This window comes from Notechis scutatus, chromosome 12, assembly GCF_049901735.1.
Source record: "Notechis scutatus isolate UNSWTSFEM ecotype Mainland chromosome 12, rNotScu1.2, whole genome shotgun sequence".
In the NCBI taxonomy this organism is placed as follows: domain Eukaryota; kingdom Metazoa; phylum Chordata; class Lepidosauria; order Squamata; family Elapidae; genus Notechis; species Notechis scutatus.
In genome coordinates, this window is record NC_142020.1 from 16,445,711 (window position 1) to 16,465,923 (window position 20,213).

At 46.8% G+C, this 20,213-nt stretch overlaps 1 protein-coding gene across 1 annotated transcript in view; it reads right to left on the reverse strand.

Annotated features, from left to right (window-relative positions):
• Positions 1–20,213, reverse strand: part of LOC113422377 (voltage-dependent T-type calcium channel subunit alpha-1H) — a 125,534-nt gene that overhangs the window by 22,403 nt on the left and 82,918 nt on the right. The window contains 9 exon segments of the mRNA XM_087942303.1: positions 347–470; positions 1,619–1,719; positions 2,110–2,511; positions 2,765–2,973; positions 3,323–3,413; positions 9,257–9,412; positions 11,520–11,637; positions 12,702–12,887; positions 13,403–13,554. Of these exon segments, the coding sequence (XP_087798429.1) occupies positions 347–470; positions 1,619–1,719; positions 2,110–2,511; positions 2,765–2,973; positions 3,323–3,413; positions 9,257–9,412; positions 11,520–11,637; positions 12,702–12,887; positions 13,403–13,554 (1,539 nt within the window).

Genomic DNA, 20,213 nt, shown 5'->3' on the forward strand with positions numbered 1-20,213 from the left:
GCTAGCCTGTGTCTTGGGGAAACACCTAGATTTACCCCAAATAATTCATCTATTCAGTTTCAGAAAAGTTGTCAGGTTGCCCAGTAACTCAGCACAAGGCACCTTTTTTCATCCTGGACTCTTTGAGAAGCAAAGATGCAGCTCCTTCCTGGACAGGAAGCAAAGACCTTCCCCACTGGAAAAAGTAGCCTTTCGAAAAATCCTCCTGGCATTGAACTGTGTCCTTTTGACCGGACAGGACAGGATCAATCATGCTGAGCAAAAACCTGAAGACTAACACCCTTCACCTGGGTGTGTGTGTGTGTGTCAGGCTTCTGTTCCCCACCAAGAACATCTGGGAGCTCACCGTGCTGTTGGGATCGATGTCTGGGCGCTCCAAGGCGATGGTGATGCAGTTGAGGAAGATGAAAACCAGGACTATGTGGTCAAACATCTTGTGCGCAATGACCTTCTGGCAATTGGCCCGGAGGCTGAAAGTAAGGCAGGTGGGCTGGTCAGCTGCCCCCCAGGAGCCCAAATATTCCTCTACTTTTTAGGCCAATAGGAAAAGGGCATCAAGTGACGCACATCTGTCCCCTTGGTTAGCTGAGCTGCAGACTGTGCAGGCTGCGTTGATATTTATAGCATATCATGGCCCCCAAATTTAGGAGATCCTTATCTTTAGCTTGAGCTCTTCCCCACAGCTGCCCTGCAAGGGAAATCCAGGAAAACCCCATATGGAACCTGATACAGCCCCTGTGATCTATGTTACTCTATACCAGGGGTCTCCAACCTTGGCCACTTCAACTCCCAGAATTCCTCAGCCAGCAAAGCAGATTCTGGGAGTTGAACTCTACAAGTCTTAAAGTAGCCAAGGTTGGAGACCCCCTGCTCTATATGGTCTGTTCCACAGGGACATTCAACATCAGTTTACTACCCTGCCTTGATTTAAATTTCCTGGACAGTCTGATGACTTTTATTGTCCGTTAAGTAATCAATAATAAATCAGTAATCCAGTAATCAGTTTACAATCATTTTCTGGTCTGGTCTACTTAGTGAGGATGACCTCAATCTTGCACATCTGGGGATGTTCCCTCGCCGCCTCTTATTTATAGTTGAGTGAAGTAGGGAGGGGTCAGTTTGAGCCTCTTCCAAATGTTGTCTAGATATTCCGGACTTAAAAAAAAAAAGCTTCTCCTTGTTTTAGCAATAGCCCTTAGACTTATATACCGCTTCACAGTGCTTTCCAGCCCTCTCTAAGCAATGTACAGAGTCAGCCTTTTGCCCCCAATAATCTGGTCCTCATTTTGCCCACCTTGGAAGGACGGAAGGCTGCGTTGACCTTGAGCCTGGTGAGATTCAAACTGCCAAATTGCAGGCAGCCAGCAGTCAGCAGAAATAGCTGCAGTACTGCACTCTAACCACTGCGCCATTACAGCTCTTGCATTTTATGTACACAACAGCTCTTGCACACCTCCATCAAGGTCACCTTCCTTACTCTGTATGTTGGCCTTGAGGAGACCAAGATGGGGTGTATGGAACCCTTCTTGAGATACCAGAAAAGATGTCCAAAGAAGGACATTAAGACTTGCTTGGTTCAGCCCAATGGCCAGCGCCCCACAGGAGAACGAGCCCTTACCGATTCTGAGGGGAGAACAAATAGAGGGACCAGTCCTCATGATTCTTGCACCATTTGGGCTTGTAGGGCTCCAAGCTCTTGCGGATTCTGTAGCAGAAACTCTGGGGGGAGGAAGAGGAAGAAAAGAAAGGAAGCCCCCTTGGGAAATCTAATCCCAGCAGGCATCCCTTTCCACCCACTGTCTAATATCTCCCTTAAAGTCTGACAGGCAGTGGCAGCTTGAACCCAGCATCATGGCTGGGTTGGGTTGCAAATTTTCGCAGGTTTGGGAGGGGCAGCTGTCCCCGGTCAGCTGGAGGATTGTAGAAATGTAGAAGGGGCTTCCTTTTGTGGGGTCTTCCCTTCCTACCTTAAAGAGGGCAAAATTCACCAACCCCCAAAGGCCACCCTTGACCACTCCAGAGGTTGTTGGAGGGTGGGAGTGGCTGGAGGCCCTCTTGCCCCCCGGGAGAGCCGAAGGGGGAGGGGGAGCCAAAGAACATTGGACTTACATCCTCCATGTTGTCATCGTAGTCGAAGGGATCCTCTTTGCGGCTGTCCAGGTGCAGGTAGAGCTCGCTGGGCACCTGCAGCATCTTGCCATTGCAGTCCTGGTACTCGAGGGGCAGCATGGCTACTGGAGGGTGCACCCCAGGCACCTGGAGGAGTTCCGGCAGGTCCAAGGCACCTCGGAAGTCTAGGGACTCGGCCCGGTGGTGCAGGGGGCCCCGGCTGAGGGTGCTGAGCTTGGCCTCCTCGGCTTCATCGTCCGTGCTGCCTTTGCCCTCCCCCGAGAGCAAGGACTCCCGCTCGCTGCACTGGCTCTTCTTCTTCAGGCTGGGGGCCCGGCCCAGGCTGTTCCAGCTCGAGCGGCGGCTGCCCCAGTTGGCACAGGGGGAGCTGCGGAGGCTGGACTGGGAGAGGGGAGGAGGCCAGGTCAGGGTTTGGCCGGGAACCCTTGGAAGTGTAGTCCCCACTTCAGAGGGTGCCAGGCTGGAGAAGACCTCTGTCCTACTTTATCCTCTCAGCTCAAAGAAGCACCAGGCCTTCCTGGCTGGAGGTTTCTCCTCCACCTTCTTCTCAGCACCCACCTGTCCCAAACGGAGAGCACTCCCCCTCCCCGGCCCTCCCCGGCCCTGCCAAGCGGTCTCCTTCTTGGGAAAATACCAAAGATTTCTGGTCAAAGCCGAGCGGGTCCACCGAGATGTTGCTGCCCCTCCTGGAGTCCCCAAAAGGGTAGGCGGAGTCCATGTGTGGGGAGCCCTTTGGGGTGGGCATGGGGGTGGCTGCGGTGTGCATGATGATGGGCGGGGGCATGCTGGCCTTGCCCTCCAGGTGGCCGTTGGGCGTGACGGCCAGTGAATACATCTTCATCTCTGCAAGGGAGGAGACAGGACCTTCTCAGCAATCTCTGGGCAAACTAATCCAGAGTTGGAGATGTTCTGGAGCTACTCCTGTCCGTGAACCACTTCTAGCCCAACTCCAGGCCACTCTGGACAAAATGGTTGTCCATTTCTCTGAGGGACAGTAGAGAATTTCTTGGGGAAAGAAGAAGAGAAGCAAGCAGTGAGGTCCTGGTGGGCCCGATCTTCTTGCTTCCTCTGATGACCCTCCCAAGGTGAACCTCTCCTCCTTGCCTGGATGTCCAGAGCTTTGATCTTTCCTCTCTGGTCGAAAGTGAAGCCTCTCAAGGGTTGCCTTCCCCAGCCAGCCCTCCCTCCTTACCAGAAGCATGGAGTTCCTTCAGCTTCTCAATCTCTTCCTCAAAGTTGGTCGATGTTTTGTCTTCATCTGTGTCAGATCTGTTGGCGTCACCCTGAAATGGCCCCAAAATAAAATAGGACAAATGGTTGGCGAATAATTGGTAATTATGCCAGGTGAACGGAGCTGCCTAGAACCAGAAACCAAATCTTTGTCCTAGGAGGGGTTGCAAACATTTATTTATTTTTAAATGCTTATTTCACGGCTCCTTGGTTTAGCATTCCTAACTCCTCCTGGAAAACACAAGGTCTGTTTGGAATAGACCCTCCTGAGAGTTTGCGCGCAACAATTCTTTCTCCTGTTGAGAAATCAGGAGATTTGGGGACAGATTTCTCACTACTTGCTACGAGACGTCCTCTACCCTGTGCCTGTCCCATCCGCTAGCTTGTGATCGTTGTTTAGCCTCCCAAATTTAAATGCTGCAGGTCAGAGCACTCAAAGGGGGAGAACTTTCCCCCCTCTCCACCATTTCATGAACGTCCCAATTCCTGGCCTATTTCTAGGCCCAGAAGAGCCCAAGATCCTCTTTTGCCAGGAAGGTCTTTTCCTTCCAAACATCCCACATTCTGCCTGCCTGCCTGCCTGAGCTTCCCTCGCCTGCGGGACCTTGGGTTTAGGGGAGCCGTTCCTGCTTGAATTTGCGGAGGCTTCTCCTTGGAAATGGAACACAGGAAAATCTTGGCTTACAACAATTCATTTAGTGACCTTTCGAAGTTACGATGGCACTGAAAAAAGTGACTCAGGACCGTGTTTCACACTTACGAACGTTGCAGCCTCCCCTTGGCCGCTGACTCGTACTTATGATAGTGGCAGGGCCCCAGGGGGGTCACGGGATCCCCTTTTGCAAGCCGGATTCATTTTACAACTGTGTCACTAATGAAACAACTGCAGTGATTCACTTAGCAACTGTAGCAAGAAAGGTCGTAAAACAGAGCGAAACTCTCTTAAGGAATGTCTCACTTAGCAAGAGAAATTTTGGGCTCTATTGTGTTCGCAGATCGAAGGCTTTCTGTACCATTTACATATACATATACATATACATACATATACATATACATATGGATCTTTGGTTTTTCGGGTTTTCTCCCGCGTAGAATTGGAAGTATCTAGGAGAAGTTTCGATGAAGTCTCATTCATCATCTTCAGGCTTGTGTCTTCAGCTTTGTGCTGAAGCACAAAACTCTGAGAAGCACAAAGCTGAAGACACAAGCCTGAAGATGATGAATGAGACTTCATCAAACTTCTCCTAGATACTTCCAATTCTGCGAGAAAACCCGAATAACCAAAGATCCACATACAAATACCAGCGAAAACCTCCAGAAAATATATATATATATATTGATAAGCTACACAAATTAGATGTATAATTAAATAAAATGCCATTCTGTTTTCCTTTGTTGTGTGTTCTTCTATTTCAGTTATTCCATCCTATTGATAGCAAGGCTTCTCTTTACCAGTGTTGTGCCAGAGCAACGTATATCTTAATAAATTGCATTTTTCATTTATGTTCCTTGGGATCATCTGTAATAAATAAAAATATTCATGGTTGCATTTCTTTCCAGTACTTTGTGTTATTGGTTTGTTTGGGTCTTTTTTAATCTCACCACCACGGATGGGGAAAAAAAGAGTCTTCTTTCTCTGTACCATCTCCAACATTTCCTGTGACCTGATTTATCCATCTTGGCAATTGTTGGTGGACTTACACGTACCTTCTGCAGAATATTTTGCACGCAATTTCCCTCAGATCATAGCTCAGTGTCAATATTATTGATCCTCCACATAAATCTGCCTCAGGACCTTTTCGAAACAGATCAAAATTCTCAGGCGGCCTCTTGTCTGCGCAGCAGGTCTGCTTGCAAAGCTTCCTCTGATGAACAGGTAGATCAGAAATATTAAAAACATTCAGAGAAACTGGAGGTAGAATCAGAATGCAAAACCGTGTATTTGACACAGGTCTCTGTGCGCACGCCTAAACCATGCATCTGGTTGCAATCTCTGGATCTGGGGGTACATGGCACTCAACACCCCGAATGCCACTTGACCTAAGAGAGCCAAGGAGGAAGGAGCCAATGGACAGGGCTTTCCTGCTACTTAACGGCTGTTTTGGCTTCTTTCTGAAGAGGAAAAGAATAGGATTTGCTGGACATTTAAATCACAGCTTCAAGGGGCATCATCACCACCTCCGAAACCTCTTCCCGCCCCTGCGATTCTCCAAGCCCATAATTACATATTTATGCCGAGCAGAGAACAGGGCTGCAGAATCCTGCCATTTATGTGGCCAAGAGACTGGAAAATCTGGAAGACCACTCTTCATTACAGCTTATGCAATAGTAACTTATTTTGCTGAGTAAATTAAGGGGGTGCATTCTTGTGAACACATCTGAGAAGGAAGGAAAGGGAGGGAATTGGCTCATATTTGGAGCTAGGATGTTTTGCTTCCGGGGCGGCGGAGTCAACCAATTTGGACCTCAATAAGACCCCTGGTTCTTGGACCGCATCTTCTCCTCTGCTTAGCTGTTCACTTGCAACCAACTCAAGGCGCTTAGTGTGTAGCGGTGTCTGGAGCAAGCAGAGACAAGGGCACCCTAGGCCTCTCCTGAAAAAGTGCCCCCTCCTGCTTGTCCAGTGCCAGCCAAGCAGTCGAATGTTTCCAGGTGGTGGCTGCCAACCCCAATCCCTGGGAGAGAAGCGGAAGAAGCCAAAAATGCTGGAGACTCGGCGGATGAATGGAGATCAGGAGAACAGCTGTGGGGCTGGTGGAACTGTTCTGATTGGTGGCCTCGGTTATTATTGTTGCTTATTTAGGGAAAAGCCATTGAAGAGATGGAAATGAAACTGTGGGTGGCAGATAGGGCCATGGTGTTCCCAGAAATTCTGGGCCACCATCCCAGAGAACCCTGTGCCGACCTCTTCTGGCTGTTGCCCTGGCTATCTCTGAGCACAGATGTGGAGAAAATTGGGAGGATGGGTCTGTAGCACTGGGAGTCCACGGAGACCCTGGCCAAGAGCAGGCACTGGTCCAAAGCAGAGGAACAGTGTGTTCCTTGGGTCACAGCACAATGTATTGGGGCAGGCTGGCCCTAATGACATTCCTTCAGGCCACATAGCAGAGGTCTCCAACCATGGCAACTTTCAGACTTCTGGACTTCAACTCCCAGAATTCCCCAGCCAGCAGAATTCTGGGAGTTGGAAGTCCACAAGTCTTAAAGTTGCTAAGGTTGGAGAGCCCTGCTTTCTATGGCTCATGAGATGGGCATTCTGATATCAGCTCCTTCGAAGGTTGCAAAATATATCCAGGGCTGTGATGGTAGAACCACAGGAGAGGGAGATGTGGGGGCTACAAGGAAGGAGAGCACGCAAAGAGTTTTGGAAGAGAAGGGAAGGCTGAAGCAACTTTCACCTGGGAAAAAAATATATTGAGTGTTGCAACCCCAACATCCCGAAAGGGTACAAGCTGCAAAATGTTGGGTATTACTCAACACCTTAAAAGAGAGAGAGAGGAGAGAGAGAGAGAGAGAGAGAGAGAGCTAGGAGAGAATTGACAGCATTTTCCCATCCCTGGTGAGCTCCATTGTTGACTTCTGCACTGATTCTGCCTTTATCACCGACTGTCAGAGAGGAAAGCCCAGCCTGGAATTCCCATGTGTTGTCTCAAAGCCAATGGCCATGAGGATTAGGGAGGTTGGAGCGGTTGGGCTAGAAGACCTCCAGGGTCCCTTCCAACTCTGTTATTCTGTTATTAAACTGAACGTCACAATCGTCAAACACCCCACTGCCTTAGTTGTCCTGCTTATGGGTTTCCCAAGAGTATCTAACTGGCCACTTTGTGGAAAAAAGGAAGCTTTGAATGAGTTTGCTCTCTAACTTTATGGTTTCTAGTTATTATGAAGAGAACAGATTTCGAGTGGCTAAAGAAGCCGAAGCTGCCAGAGCCGATTTCAAAGAACAGGAAATCAATAACTAGCAAAAACTCTGCACTCACAAGAACCTGGGAAGGGCCCCGACAAATAATACAATTGTCAACCAGCCTCCCCAGATGGAAGCCAACCAGAGGCTGAATTCTCAGCCAAATTGGCCAGAGGCTGATGGGTAGCAGAGAATGAAATGAAGACACAAGTGCCACCACGAAGGAGGGAGGCTCTCTCGGAGGAAAAGAGCAGGAAGGAATAATCTTGTTGCCGCAGTTGCAGTCCATTTGCCAGTGGCTGGAACTAAATTTAATGGAGCCTTTGGCCAAGGACGCTGCTGCTGCTGCTGCTGCTGCTGCCATTTTTAATCCAATCAGCCTGAGTTAAGATGCAGGAGTTTTCTCCAGCAAAATAATTTCTCATGGAGGAATTCCAAAGGAAGATCTTCTTGGAAAATCTGGTAGGCAGGCTTCAGATGTGAAGGCAATTGCAGGAAGACAACTGAACCAAAGCCAGCCAAAGCAGGTCCAGGAGAGGAGAGGAATTATTAGAAGGACTCAGGTCTTCACCCTTAGAGGAAGAATGGAATAATACTAAATGCACAATAGAAGCTGGGGGAACACATGATTGCTCTCTAACGTTAGACCTGTGTTGACTTGGATCCTATTAAAAAAATCTTATCTTCTGTCTGCAAGTTCAGCTTTTGAAGACTTTATTCATCATAGGCAATTACCAAGTGGACATTTATGAGCTTCTGGACCGGAAGGATTGGACTTCCTGATCAACCGAGTCTTTTCCAATCATCAGGTGTGCTCCATGTGGGACTTTTTGCTCCATTTTGTCAGCTTTGCCTTGCTTCTCAAATTGGCCTCCTGCTCTGTTTCCATTTTTTTAACCTGATGGTCATCTTATTTCAGAGTTTCTTCTTTCAGGATCCTGGGCAGGCCCCTTTGTTGTTGTAGCTGAAGTAAGTCTAAAGTAAGTCTAAACTGGAGGTCACCAGTAATGCATGGAGGAAAGTGGAGAGAAGAATTCAGGAGGGGAGCATAATTCTACCTGTTCTCCGTTCATTCCCCTGATGCTCCTTGAGGACTTGTGCCTTGAAGAGCAAAGCAATTTCTCATCCTTCTGAGAAAGGCAGTTGGGCATTCGGAGATGGTAAATGGCCACTTGGTTCTTACTGAGCTGGGAAAACATAGTAATATTCTCCTCCTGCCTGTGATTAAAGGCCCTCTCTGAATCATCATTCTTCGCTCCAGCAGGCTGACTGCAGGTAAGGCTCTAACTTCATTTCCATACGCTAATGACTTCATAAAAGCTCCTTGATAACATGTGATGTGATGGGTTATATTTCTGATGTGGAAATGGGGACATAACTCTGGCTGAAAACCCGTGCTATGGATTTATCTTGGAGAGATGTCAGAAGTGGGAAAGCTTAGACCAGGACAAGTAGGAAAGAATTTTCTGAAGAACATGTTCTTATGGAATTCTTCCATAAAGTGTAGTTGGACATTCATATCCAAGTGATTTTCTTGATGTTGTGACTTTTGCTTGAAAAATGATCTTCCTAGATGACTGACAATGAACACCATGGCTGTCCGTGAGTTTTGATGAATATATTTTGAAATATGTCGTCCTACCTAGACATTTTTGTATTTGTAGTCACCTTATTTAGAAGGCGTCAGTGGGGGAAGTTGGCTATTTGCAGACACATTTTGAAAAATAAATTTGTTTAACCAACTGTTGAGATAAGCCCAACTGTCTCATCCCAGGCCAGAAAGTTCAACCATGGCCTGTTATACCTGCTGAGTATGTTTAGATAATTGGGATTTCTTACCATTTATATCTGTGCCACTGAAATGAATGCCCAGTATATATAGTGTTATGACAATACGATAACACCATTCATAAATAAGGAGCTGCAACACAATGTGATCATTAAAGTCACTTAGCAAAAAAAAATCCAACCAGCCATTTGTGGATCCCTTACCTCAGCTTGGAAACCTTCTACCAGGATGGCGACCAAGAGGTTGAAGAGGACATAATTGCCAAAGGTCATCAGAGCCACAAAGTAGAGAGCAGCCCAGGAGGAGGTGGAGGCCATTCCGTTGTAGAGGACTACGTTCCAGTCTTCCTGGGTCAGGATCTGAAAGAAGCAGTTGGGACAGGAAGGACATCTGAACCCATGCCTCTCTTTTCTGGTTTCACTATGTTTTTCCATGCTTGGTCGTTAGTCCTTCCAAGTGGTCTCACAGGTAAAATCCTTTTGGTGTAGCATCTTCTGCCTGCATAGCTCCTTCAATGTGTGTGTTTCCAAAGAAAGGAACCTGGTAAGAATCTAAAACACCTCCTTTGTTGGATAATTTTTGAGGGGAGTCTCTTTCTTGTGCATGTTCAGAAAATGTACTAGATCAGACCCATCTGGTTAGCAGTTTTCTCCCAGGAATGAAGGCCCACTAAGGCTTTCCTGCCCTCCCAGGAACATCTCTCACCATTTCACCAGCTGAGGTTGAAGTGAGACACCAAGGACCAACTCCATCTTCTGGGTGGATCTAATTGTCACAGGTTCCTCCCTTTCCCAAACTCTCTCCCCTTATTGGCAGCTCATATGTGGGTCGGTTGCCGAGATGAAACTTTTCTTATTTCCCTCCTGCTATTGACCAAATTGAGACCAAATCTGATTGCCACCTATATATATATATATATACATACATATATATATATTTGTTTTCTTAAGTTTTCACGGGTACTTACATGTATGGTATTCAGCTTTGTTCGGGTATTTTCCCACATCATTATAGTTGTGCTTTTAAAGTTGTAGCAACGTTTCGGCAGAATCTCATCTGCCATCATCAGGCTTTAGACGAATACAATACAGAATCAGACGAACACAATACAGAAGCCTGATGATGGCAGATGAGATTCTGCTGAAACGTTGCTACAACTTTAAAAGCACAACTATAATGATGTGGGAAAATATCCGAACAAAGCTGAATACCATACATGTAAGTACCCCGAAAACTTAAGAAAACATATCTATATCTATATCTATATCTATATCTATCTCTATCTCTATCTCTATCTCTATCTCTATCTATCTATCTATCTATCTATCTATCTATCTATCTATCTATCTATCTATCTATCTATCTATGATTCATTGCCCAGAGTCATTTCTTTCTCCTGCTTTCCTGCTTGTCCTTTCCCTGATGACTCACAACGTTTGCTGAAACGGTGAGCCATTGATCATAAATGCAAATGAGGGCTTTGCATTAGGACGGGAGATAAAGAAACTTTTTGTGGGAGCAAAATGCTCTTTGTCTCTATTCCAAATAGCAAGGGTTTGGTTATTGTTAACAATGGTGCTAATTAGATCAGTTTTGCTTATCGCTCACGCTTCTTCCTGTCGGCAGGTATGGAAGGTGACCAAGAATAACCCAGGAACCGAGCTCTAGAAAGCATCAGCCTCTCTCCCCAGACTAGCCTAATCTTAACCAAGATATCTGTTTTCAAACCCATCGTGGAACCAAAAGTGAGGCTTCCTTTCACCCAGCCCCCCCACTGGAACAGCTTTCACTGACCTTGACAAGGAACATCAAGTTTAGCTTTGGTCTTTTTTTGCGCCTAATTTAGTTAGCTGCGAGACTTTGCTAGGAAAACAGCACCAGCCTCTCTATTAGATGGACAGAGTGACAGCATAAATGACACGGAGCTGCTGGCAGATTCTCCCAGCAGTCAATTACTGAATCCTTGGTGGTTGTTTATCTAGACAGGGGGCCTTGGAGGGGGGAGAGACTCCGCATTTTCCTGACTTCCAGAGAATTTTCAATTATTTTAATCTTCTATAGCAGCGTTTTCAAAACTCGGCCACTTTAAGATGGGCGGACTTCAAACCCCAGAATTCCCCTGCCAGCATGAAATTTGTAATGCTGACCTACATATTGGAGGTTTGGAGATAACAGGCTGCCAAGGGGGCATCTTAAATTTTCTGGAATGATTTCCAACTGGGATTGGACCAGCCTGCCTGACGACTGACCCCGTGGGCAGAAATAAGGAGAGTCCACCATGCAGACTTCTGGAATAGTTATGCTGTTGTCTTTGGGGAGGCCTCAATATTCTGCCTTTAAATAGGGAAGCTTCCTGAAGCCATTGAAGGGTCAGCTGTGGCTGCTGGAAAGGTTGGGGATGTTTTACACACAGCAACCCACCCACCCACCCCCGCCCTTGTCAAACAGGCAGCTGGAGGACCTCACCTGAAACACGGTGACAATTGCCCACAGCAGGGAATCGAAGTTCTTTCGGTCTGGCATGGTGTCTCCTGTCTCGGTCCTTAAGCCAAACTTGCACCCAAAAAGATGCATACCTAGGATGCTGTGAAGGGGAAGGGGAAGGAGAGACAGACAGAGAGAGAGAGAGAGAGAGAGAGTGAGAGAAGATGGTTGAAAAGGCAAACAGCTTATTTGAAGAGGATATTTGAAAAGGTTCTGGCTCCTGTTTCATCTTGAACAGCAGACTGAAATAACTCAGGTCAGATAATAGAAAGAAAGTTGTCTTTTCTGTAGTCAAAGAAGAGATAATTTTGCAATTGTATTTTTCTGCAAAGGAAATCAGAAATATCTTTCTTCTTTCTAATTTTTCCTTTTCTTTCTTTTTGCACTTTTACCCCTTTCCTTTCCCTTTCCCTATTCTTAGTGTGTGCTAATTTTTATGCCCTTTGTAAATTTTTAATCCAAAATTTGTAATAATGAAACAGGACATTTTCCAGATTGCTGACTAGGAAAGATGAGTTCAGTAGTGTTGTCTTCTCCAACCTGGACCTCACCAGAATTTCCTGTCAGCACGACAGAAGACCCTGTTGGCTGAGCACAAGAGAGCTGGGAGGCACCAGACTGGAGAAACACAAAGGGTGTCAGAATTAGCCTCTTTATCCACCGGGAGTCTGCAAAACCTTATTTGACTTTCTCTAGAAACGTTTCACGGATTGCAAAACTCTACCTCCCCTTTGAGGAATGTTGTACTAGATGTACATTTCTGGGGGAACACCCCCCCTCCCACAGTTCCTTTTCTGGTACTTTTCATGGGGTCCATGTCAACCCAGGAAGACTCTCGCCCTACTTGGAGAGGAGCCATCCTTGGCCTCCGATGCAGGAGTCTCACTGTTGTTTGCCAGCTATCACAAACAAAGAGGGAGGCACTGTTGTGTCATGCTTGTCACTTTGCATCCTTCATTTGTCTCCTGGGTGGCAGGATGCAGAAGGAGCGAGGCGGCCCGGGGGACATTGATCTGCAGAATGCCAGCCTGTCACTACGTGGAGAGGCCATTTTTATTCCCATGCGTTGGGCCAATGGGATCTGTGTCACTCTAATTGGTGCAGCACCGAGAGGAACACACCAACCAGATAACTAGGCAAGGCAGGCCCAGCGACCCCTCCTACCTGAAGATGAAGATGAAGAGCATGAGCAGCATGCAGAAGGTGGCCACGTTGTCCATGGTCTTCATGAGAACCACCAACTGCCGGCGGAGAGCCGGCATGAACCGTACCAGCTTGAGAACCCGGAGGAGACGGAAGGTCCTCAGCACCGAAAGGCCCCCGTCGGCCTGGCCAATGATCTCCCAGACACTGCAGGATGGAGAGAGAGATTCAGGCAACTTGGGCTGTCCGGCTCCTGAGCAACCATCAACTTCCTAATTGTCCCTGATGCGGGCAGAGATGACCTGGGGGCCCAGCTGCTTTCTTGGGCCTGTTGGCAGATCATGAAGTTGAGCCCAGAGAAGGTTGCTTTTCATCGGGGACTTGGAACACATGAGGGTCAAAAAAGGGGGTATAAGTGTACGTTCTCTGGGGACTCTCTCCCCTCCCCTCCCAGCTCCTTTGCAGATGCAGCTAAGTCAGCACATCTTCCCTGAAGACAATTCAATGAGGTGACCCCAGGGAACACCAGAAGTGGAATATTACTTCCCCAAGATTTGCTGCAGTGGTAAAAAAGATAAGCAGGCAAGGAAATTCAGCTGGCAGGCAATTTCAATCCTCTCTCTCTCTCTCCCTCTCCACGCCCCCCATCTCCCTTGCCCCAGTTTTAAGTCGAGGGAACCATGCAAAGGATTCTTCTGAGGCAACGTTAGAAGCCAACTTACCTGATGACAACAATGATGCCATCAAAAATGTTGTAGGGGTTCTTGATGTAACCCCAGATGCCAAAAGCCAAAAGCTTGAGGAGCATCTCCAGAGCAAACATGCTTGTGAAGACAATGTTGCTGATCTCCAGGGCATTGGTTAGCTCGTCCGGCTAGGCAAGAGGGAGAAATCAAGGTAATTCAAGTCAGAATGGGAGGCCAAAATGCTTCCCTTAGCTATTATTCTCTGCAGATGAAGGAGAGCCGAATATTTGACAACAATGTTATCGACAATGTTATCTTGCTCCATCGTGATTGCCAAGCTGAATTGTTTTCCTGACCCTGTGACCACAGAGATTGTCATCACAATGTAAAATAGGGTGACAGGGTGCAAAATATGGAAAAGCAATAATTGCAGATGAAGTATCAAACAAGATAGGATCAAGATAGAAGAAGAATTGTTTAAAATACACATGTAGTGGTTGACATATAGATGAATTGCAAATATTAGCAATCCAGAAGGAAGGCGTTAAGTGTTTATCATATCCATGCATCCACCCACCCACCATCCATCCATCTATCCAACCAACCATATCTATCTATCATCTATCTATCTATCTATCTATCTATCTATCTATCTATCTATCTATCTATCTATCTATCTATCTATCTATCAGCTAGAAACTGTCTTTTCCCCATTGAGAATGAAATATCGGCAACGGATCTATTGTATGTATAACCTTAGTTTGGAAGGGCTGTGAAGCATCCACATGTTTTAAACTCCCTTTCTCAACCCAACACACAATCTTGCCTTGCCACAGCCTTTCAGGCCAGTTTATTTATTCATAGAACAGTTTTTCAGCCAGGATGCATGAAATATGAATTACAGCAAGGGACACGACGAGACCCACAAGGAGTCAACAAACAAAGGCTGGCTGGGAAGAGCATTCCTTCTCTATCTTGTCCTTGGTTTCCAAGCAACTCTTGTAAATGTTGCACTGAAAGTGATCTAATCCAGTCAACCAGACTGTTGACAACAACTCCAAATAATTACGGAAGTTAATCCGATCCACCAGCGAGGACTTTCAAAATCTTTTCCCTTGCGTTATAAGATGAGGCGAGTAGGAGAAGGCAGAGCTTGAGCTTCCCTGAAGACCTTGTTAATTCAGGGAAGGAAAAGAGCACCCTGAGTGGGAAGAAAACCAATTTTTTTTTTTTGCAACTTCATTCAAACGTCCCCCTGTCTACTTTGCTCTGCCCTGGTCTGTGCCCCAGCTGAAATGCTAAGACACTTTTGCAACTCCGAATTTGTAATGTGGTCTCAGTATAAAAAAGGACTATACAAAATAAATGGGTATTTCGGAAAATAATGTATGAAAAAACCCCAATGCATAGGGAAATGCCTTCGAAAAATGAAAACCTCTTTTGTGCAGGAGTTGGATGCAATGGAGATCTGAACACTTCAGGTTATGCTCCCAGCCAAGAAAGGGCATGGTTTATTCTTCTTTAGGGCTGACTAATCTCCATATCTCTTAGCTAATTTCCTAAAGTGATGGCGCTCTGTTCTCCTGCTCAGGAACCCCAAGCGGAAAAGGGAATTTATTGGGGGCGGGGGGGAGGGGCGGAAATGCCTTCTCTTTCTGTGATCACCATCCACAAAGCAGCATGTTGAGAACCCGAAAGAACCAGATTGGTCAAGAACTGTGTGGGAATTCTAACAGGCAATGCCCAACGGAGAGAGGAAAAAGAAGAGCTCAATTTGAGATGTCATGTAGCTGTCAGAATGACAAGAAGACAATCCCGGATTAAACAGAAGTGAAGAAGGGTTCATTGTGGGCTTTTTGGTTGTTGTTGTCTTTTCGCAAGGAAGGGAAGTTGTTTTACAAGGAGAGGTTGCGTCTCTACCCTACCTTTCTGCACGTAGGAAGGCAGCCTCTTCTTGTACAACAGCCAGACTTCCTTGCATTAAGAAGAAGCGTAGATGATTGTATGGGGTGTTTGGTCGGCTTCCAAGCCTGGAAGAGAGCCTTCCAAAGACTCGACTCTGTGAAATTGCAGCCTTAGACCCGTTTCTCCTTCCAGACAAACGGTGGGGGGGGGTGGTGGTTAAGGGGACAATTCACCATAATTAGCCTGGGACAAGCAACATAGGAGAAGGAACTCCATGCGTGTCAATCTGTTTGGAGGAGACACACAGGGATGGCAGGATAGCTATGAAATGCCAGAAGAAGTACATTGCAAGGGGGATGAGCGTGCAAAACCCAGTGCTAAACCCTAAGTCAGGGTTTCCCAGTCTTAGGAAAGTTAAGACATGTGTACTTCAGTTCCCATTCTGTGCAAGTGAAACAATCAACCAGCCCAAAAGGGAACAAAAAGACCCCCAAAACATTTCCCCACCAGCAATCAGCCCCCAGAGGAGCACAGATTAACTCCAAGATTAACATCAGACCAACCATCAAGAAGTAGACAATAGGCCAATCAAGGAACTGCCAAAGGGCCCAACCCAAAAACTCTTAAAGCCATCCCCATCAAGGGGGATAGAGCAAACCCCACTTCCTACTAGCACTGATGACGTTTCCAAGTTGGGTCATGAAACGTCTGCAAAAGAACTCAAGCTCTAGAGAGCCCCAAGGACCCTTCGTTTCAACCCTAAGCTACCAATATTCCCCTTTATTGGAATCAAATTGCATTCGGAGAAGGCAAGACCAGGTCAACAGAGCAAAACTCTGCTCCGAAGAGAATCGGGTGACCCACTCAAGGGAACGGATCTGTAACAACGGGTCCCATCCAAGGGAAAAAAATCAGCATACAGGCACCCCCCTAGAATATGTTCACCTGTTGGCCTTCTTCTCATAAGGACACAAGCGTGTCCTTTTAGTAGGGATTGAGTGTAGACCAGGATGCTAAATGAGACTCTGAAGCAGGATTTCCCTTCCCTGGTTGAGCCCTGTGATGGATGTTATGGGCTATAAAAGCCCTCGCTTGCCTCCCATTGAACCTCTGCAGCTACGCGAGTGGCCATTGTGCAAATTAAGCCTTTTCCACGGAGCTCTGCAATCTCTCCCATGACTAATCTGTTTAACTAATGAATTACTTTCTGGCCACCATATTAGATTTCCAGTGCATGAACATCATTAAGGAAGTAAGTGCTTGATAGAAAACCCCCCACCCATAAAAAAACAATAATACAAATAGAGGAGATTAGAACAGGGCTCAGGTAGGATTAACTAAGCCCCCTTCCATCCCCCCATCTCTTCCAATTGCTGGAAATCCTTTAAAAAGGGTTTCCACTCTTGGGTGGGTGAGGAGCTGAATTAATGATCTGGTTAAAAGGAGGAGGCAGGGATTTTAAGCAGTGCTTAGCCTCCTAGAATCGCAAAGCAGGCTAAAAAAACAAAACTGAAAAGGGGAACAAATTCAATAATTTGAGTTAGCATTGATGGAGGCCCAGAATGGCAGGTGGCCTTCTCTTGGGGATGCCACTTTGGGAGCTTCAAAGCTCCTTGTTCTGGGGAAGAGTAAAGGAGGCGATTGTCTTGAACAGGGGGGTTTAAACGCGGCAACTTTAAGACTTGTGTCTTTCTGGGCTTTTTTTTTTTTTTTGGGAAGATGTTTCACTTCTCATCCAAGAACATTCTTCAGTTCTGACTTGGATGACTGAGAATCTCCACAGACCTTTAAGACTTGTGGACTTCAACTCCCAGACTCCCTCAGACAGCATATGGAGAATTAAAGTCGCCAGTTTGGAGAGCCCTGGTCTTGAATGTGGGGTCTGACTTCCAGCTCGGTTGGTTTTGGAGGTGAACCAGCTGCTGCTTCCTCGCATTCCTGTCCCTTTAACTTTGCTGAGGAACCAACCCAGGTCCTGTGGGGATGCCCTCCCTCCCTCCCCCCCAAGGCAGACTTCCTAGCCGCCCTCAGGACTCCCAGGAAGGGGCTGAGGCTCTGCTCTTCCCATTTCTCAGCCTCACTTGACAAAAAGCAATTTTATTTCAAGTGGCTTAAATGCCAGGCTAGATTAGATCAATTACCACCTCTCCCAAATGGGAAGGAAGAATCAGGGGAGGCGTTCAGGAGATGCTGCTACCTGAAGCTTCTCTTCCTGGAGAACAGAAGCTAAATCGGGGTGGGGGCTCCAATCCAGCCAACTTTGGGACTTGTAGACTTCAACTCCCTAAATTCCCCAGTGGCAGCCTTTGCGGGGAGAAAAAGGCCTCGACTTCTTCCCACCTTTCCTTTCATTGTCTTTACCCAGAACATCCACTCCGTCCATTTTTGCCTTAACCTGCATATCCCTTTAAAGGAAGACGTCTACAGGCAAACCCGCAAAGTTTCTTTTTGGATCTGGGAAGATTTGGTGAGTGGAAATGCAAACCACCCTTCCCTGAGATCAGTTTCACAAGCAGCCTCCAAGATCCAAGAGTTGGACAAAGAGAAAAACTCTGTTTGATTCAGAGGATTTAATAAAGATTTATGAGGTCTGCAAGTCGTCCTCTAAAAAAAGAAAGAGAGAAAGAAAACCCCAAATCCAAATATTTTGGCCTTTGCAGGAAAGGAATTCCAAACCTCAGACTGTTGGCTTGCTCTTTTCTGCACTGTTTCCAGAAAGGCCGAAGAGGGAGGCAGGCGGAGGGAATTCAGAATAACGCCTTGCTCTTTGCAGCATGTCGAGGCAATAACTTTGGTCGACCAACAGAGAGATCAAAAGCCATTCTGGTTACCATTGTTTACTCTTCCAACTTCCAGGGTGCTGGAAATGTTTAATCAAGCAGGGAGGCCACAGAGATCCCTTTGGCCAAGCCGTTACTCATCCCCAGGTATAGACTTTTATGGAAATGCTTTCTGGCAGGGGCTGCTTGGTGGCTGGTGGGACAAAGAGGGAGGGGAGGCTGAAGCTGGATGGGGTGCCAGAACAAAGGGTTCGTTGGTTCAAGCAGCCCATCAATTAGAGAAGAAGTCAAGGAAACAGTTGGGAAAGTCAACTGCTTGTGAACGAAGGGGAGGGGGGCAGAGAAGGACCTGCTGAGGGATGAACTTCAAAGAGTAGCAGAATTGGAAGGGATCTTGGAGGTCATCCAGGCCAACCCACAGCTCAAGCAGGAGAGTCTACAGTATACCATTTCAGACAAGAGGTTGTCCAGTCTCTTCTTAAAAGCCTCCGGCGATGGGGCACCCACAACTTCTGAAGACCCAGAAGTAACCCAGAATGGTTGTTACTTCACTTAGCAGAAACTTTCCTTAATTTTCTTGAGGCTCCATACAGTAAACTAATAAGCAGCCCTGGAAAATCAGACCTGTTCTAGAAAGCATGGACTCAGACACACACACACACACACACACACACACACACACACACACACACACACAAAGAATACCTATCCATTCATATAGCATTTCAATAACCCATGATTAGTATTTGTAAGCCTGTCATGGATCCTCAAAGAAAAGAAGGCCTGATCTCAAGGAAGGAAGGAAGGAAAAAAGGGAGAGAAGGGAGGGAGGGAGGAAGGAAGGAAGAAGAAAAGAGGAGAAAGGAAGGATATTTAGTCCTAAGGTGATCTCAAGGACCTGACAAAGAATAGGCTGTATTCAACCTCCATCAGAACTTCTATTAAGAGCAAAGAAGCTGCTATGACGTTTGAGATCCATTTGCAATTAATCTGAGATGATAAGGCTGAACTGATCTGGTTGGGATCTGTGTTAGGTAGCCCCCTCTGCATCTCCTTTCACCCAAATCATCAAGGACCCGGGGAGCAATCTTGCAATCCAAAGCAGCAGATGGCATTCCCACAGAAGCTCATGCCACCCCTGGGACTGGGTTACTGATAGAGCTGTCAGCACTGCTGAGCCACCTCGTCCTTGGTTGATCGCTCCAATCAATCACAATTGGATCAAAGCCTAAAGGATGAGATTCACAGGCGAGCGATTGCATCTCGAAACTGGCTGGCTGGCCAGGTAAAATTCTCCATTTCCGCAACCTCCCTCTTTCCTCTCATTTGCTGAATTACATTAAACCATATTACATTACATTTCATTAATTCAATTTAGGCCCTGCCCGACTCTGAGCTAACGCTGAGTGATGTCCTATGGAACCAGACAGAATAGAAAACACGATGCAATCATTTTGAAAGAAAAAGAAAAGCAGTGGAAGAACAGTGGCTTCCTTTGGAGAAATCAGCAAGAGGGCTGGGAGCAAAGAATGGGCTCTCTGGCCCGTTTGGTGTCTCCAAAGACCCAGCTGGTTCAAGGGCTTGAGGGCAAACGTCTCAAGCGGAAATGCTCCCCAAAGCCGACTCCCCAAAGAAAAGCAGGGGGGTCAAGGAGGGAGAAATAGCAGGTGATGAGTTCAATACCCCTTTCCCATCCTGAGCTGGTGCAAAAGTCTTGTGTTAACCAGACATTCAGTTGTGGGAGGCTGGATCAACCACAAAGCTCACGAGGACTCCTTGTCAGTGACTAATCATTGGATTGCTAATCCTACATGAAGCTCAGTTAAAAGGAATTCTGAGTTTTGAGAAATGTCCCACTTACCTTTCAGAGAGTGTGGGATTCATGTATGCGCCCTCTCTTATTCCCCCTCTCTTATTTCAGCCCCACATTAACCTTATGAGGTAGGTTATTCTGTGAGAGAAGAGATGGGCCAGGACCACCCACTCTCTTTCTGAAGATCAGGGTGGATTTCAACCAGTTCTCCTCAGTCCCCGTTGACCACTTGAACTTCTTCCCTTCTTGCAAAGACTTCGTGTTTTCTTCTCCCCCCCTCAACCGGCTTTGCCTTCAGTGAGGTCTTCAGAAGACCCAAACTGATTGGTTGCTCGAGTCAGGGATATCC